General features: G+C 52.7%; 1 protein-coding gene across 1 annotated transcript; it reads left to right on the plus strand.

The window, feature by feature from the left end:
* Window positions 1-962: 962 nt before the first annotated feature.
* LOC138504068 (nuclear apoptosis-inducing factor 1-like) lies at window positions 963-2992 on the plus strand. Its single transcript, XM_069624272.1, has 2 exons — window positions 963-1792; window positions 2107-2992. Exons 1-2 carry the CDS (start codon window positions 1372-1374, stop codon window positions 2946-2948), a joined length of 1263 nt encoding a protein of 420 aa, XP_069480373.1. The 5' UTR covers window positions 963-1371; the 3' UTR covers window positions 2949-2992.
* The last annotated feature ends 210 nt before the right edge of the window (window positions 2993-3202 follow it).

Raw genomic sequence — 3202 nt, forward strand, 5'->3', positions numbered from 1 at the left:
AGGACTGTGGTGAACTGGAAGGAGGAGTCTGGCCAAAAGCAGCCATGGTTTGAATATAAACACTTATTTATAGATAAAAGTATGCAAAACCTATGTTACCCCTAACTAGAGGTGGTTTCCTCAACAAAACTAGAATTTGGGCCTGAAAATCTACTGTGTCAAAAAGAAAGTATTCCATCCTAGTCAAACTCCTAAAGAAACACGGTCACTACAACACAAACATCTATGCTAACCAAAGAGCTCCTATCACAACCCAGGAGAGTAAAAGTCTTGTAATGTTCTGTGTTCACAAAATTCCACACTTCTAACACAACTAGGAGAATGGCTCACTTCTAGCTAATGACCAGTTTACACAGATTCCTCTTAAGTATACTTCAGCTTTAAATCCTTCATCAGTGTGTTGTGGGATATATTGACCCACTCAACATTTACCCACATCACCAAGCTGCATTTTCCCTGCAAATAGCAATATGGCTGCACTGGCTACTGTGAGCGCCATGGCCTCAAAACTGCGTTTTGCAACAGACAAAAAAAGGCGCTGCACCGTCCTGCCAAGCACACATCAGGCAGGATGGAACCAGGGGACACACTGAAGGAGCGTGCCAGTGTGTTCTGACACATACAAAAGGAAGAAAGTGGAAAAAACAGCGTTGCTTTGCTGAAAACCCAAAATTCCCCTTCAAAATGAAACTTTCACCCTTTAAAAATGCTGTTTTGATGCTAATTCCATCTGTTCTTTCTTAAACTACTGTGATTAAAAAGGCCCTGCCATGCCCAGGATATCTCATTGTGCCCCAGCAAAACCAGGCATGATTTCTGAATGACAGACCCTGTCAAACCAACTCTGAGAGAAATCAACAAGGAATTACCATTTTTACTTGCACAGGAACACGCGTTCATTTCTTTCCAAAAGTATCCAAAGCTCAGCAGTTCAAATAGACTCTAAGGGCCTCATTACGACCCTGGCGGTAATCCGCCGTCATTACCGCCATGGCGTAATGAACGTTAACGCCGTGGGACGATGGTGTAAAGTGCGCCACATTACGACCCATCGCGCACGAGCATTACGCCATGGCGGTAATGTAAACAGCGCCATGGCGGTAATGCCCCCAAAACGGCACCTACCGGCATCGTATGCGGCGCAAGGTGCACCACCGCCACCGCCGTACATAGCGGTGACCGTAGTTAGCGGTCACCGCAATTAGCGTTGACCGTAGATAAGCGGAACCGGAAGTAGCGTCACCGCGGCGGAACGGGAAAGAGCACGGCGGCCATCTTTAAAAACACAATCCATTGCCATCCTCCGAAACCACTGGACATCCGAGCCTGAGACCCCGCCAATACCGGCTTCAACCTTCTACCTGCAGGAAGATGCCTAAAGTTTTGAAAAAAGCCTGTGACCGCCAGCGGCAAGACCGCTTCTCCAGAGAGGAGCTCACCATTCTAGCGGAGACCCTACAGGAGAACGCTGCAGTGGTATTCTCCAACCAACTGACAAGACCGGCCATAACCAAGAAGAAGGCCATATGGGCACTGGTAGCTCAGCGGGTCAGTGCCGTGGGAACGACACCCCGCAATGTCAAACAGTGCCGCAAGCGGTGGGACGATCTCCGGCTCAGAGTCAGGAGCATACTATCAGCCAACATGAACCTGGCAATGGCAACTGGGGGAGGATCGGAGTCCCCTATAAAATTGCAGCCATGGGAGGAAATCTGTGCCTCCACAATCGGAATGCAGAGCATTGAAGGAGTAGGAGGAATGGAGAGAGGAGCCCCGACATCGGGCGATGCAGGTAGGTGGCTCAAATCAAGGCATGCAAAGTCCATTCATGTGAAGTACAATGTTGGCCCATAGTGTGAATGCAACACATCAGCAGGAGACTGCCCACAGATACATCCGATCTGCACCCTGTACACATGCAGCATGCACACCCTAACTGCAGGCACCCACATACCTCCATGCTACTTCCACACAAAAGGGAGTCAACTTTTTTCCCCTGCATGAAATGTGCAACATGTACTAACTGATGAGATGCCAGTCGCCACAATGCCCGGCCAATGTCCGCAGACCCATCAATAACACTCTCCCTCCTCTGTCCCACCACAGGCTCAAATTCCGACCTTGAGGAAGAGGACACCACAGCCTCCACACCCACCAAGAGGGCCAGGCCAACTGTGCCAACGCCACAACCCTCCACCTCTGTCGTCCCGAGGAAAACACCACAGCAGGCAAAATCCATGCAAGGGAAACAGGACAGGGCACAGACAGCCACCCCAGCAGGCAGTACAGCAGCAGCAGCAGCAGCAGCAGACATCACACCAATCATGCCCACAGAAGCCACAGCCTCTGCTGCAAGCAGCACACTTGGGGAGACTGCTGCCATTGCTGCCTCCTCCGATAGTGAAGCAGGGACCTTTGAGGAGAGTGATGTCAGGAGCCCCACAGGCCACCCTCATTCCCCCTACCTGTCCCTAAGCAGCCCGCATGTGGATGCCACACAGGGTCAGCCAGAGGATGACGATTGGCCAGCCACTCCATCCCCGCTGCAGGGGCAGATCAGCCCAATGGGAATGCCACTGCCATTAGCCATGGCCCAGAATCCCAACCATTCTCTGGAGGCGATTGCCACCCGGCAGCAGCAACTTTCCTCGCTGCTCGAAGAACATGTTGCTGAATGTGGGGGGTCAAGTGCAGCAATGGATAAATGTGCTGAGACTGTGAAGGCAGCTATAGAGTCGTCCACAAAGGACATCTGCGCGGAACTAGCTGCTGTGCGGCACGCCATCACTGACCTTGTGCAGACAATACGGGCCATGCGTCCAAATGAGCAGGCAGGATCCTCCTCGGTTGCCAGCTCGACACCGAGCAGCCCCATCCGCCGATCGGGGAGGAACCTCCGCAGCACAGGCAGGGGTGCCCCGGGGGCCAGTGGAGGGGGCTGCCAATAGTGGCCGGACAGTGTAGGAATCCTACTACTGACACTGCTGCACAGACCAACTCACACCTTTGTTGGGATTCCAGGGGGGGGGGAGGGTGGAGGGGGGAGTGGGTGTGTTGGGGTGTGCAGGGGGGTGGCGGGGTGGTGTGTTGGGGAGTTAAGGGGGGAGTTTGGGGGGGGGGGTGTGCAGGGGGGAGGTGGGAGGTGGGAGGGGGTGTGACACGACAGTACATAGTTCAAATACAGTTTATTCGTTTCACAAAA

This window comes from Ambystoma mexicanum, chromosome 11 (genome assembly GCF_040938575.1).
Source record: "Ambystoma mexicanum isolate Mex_15411 chromosome 11, UKY_AmexF1_1, whole genome shotgun sequence".
NCBI lineage: Eukaryota > Metazoa > Chordata > Amphibia > Caudata > Ambystomatidae > Ambystoma > Ambystoma mexicanum.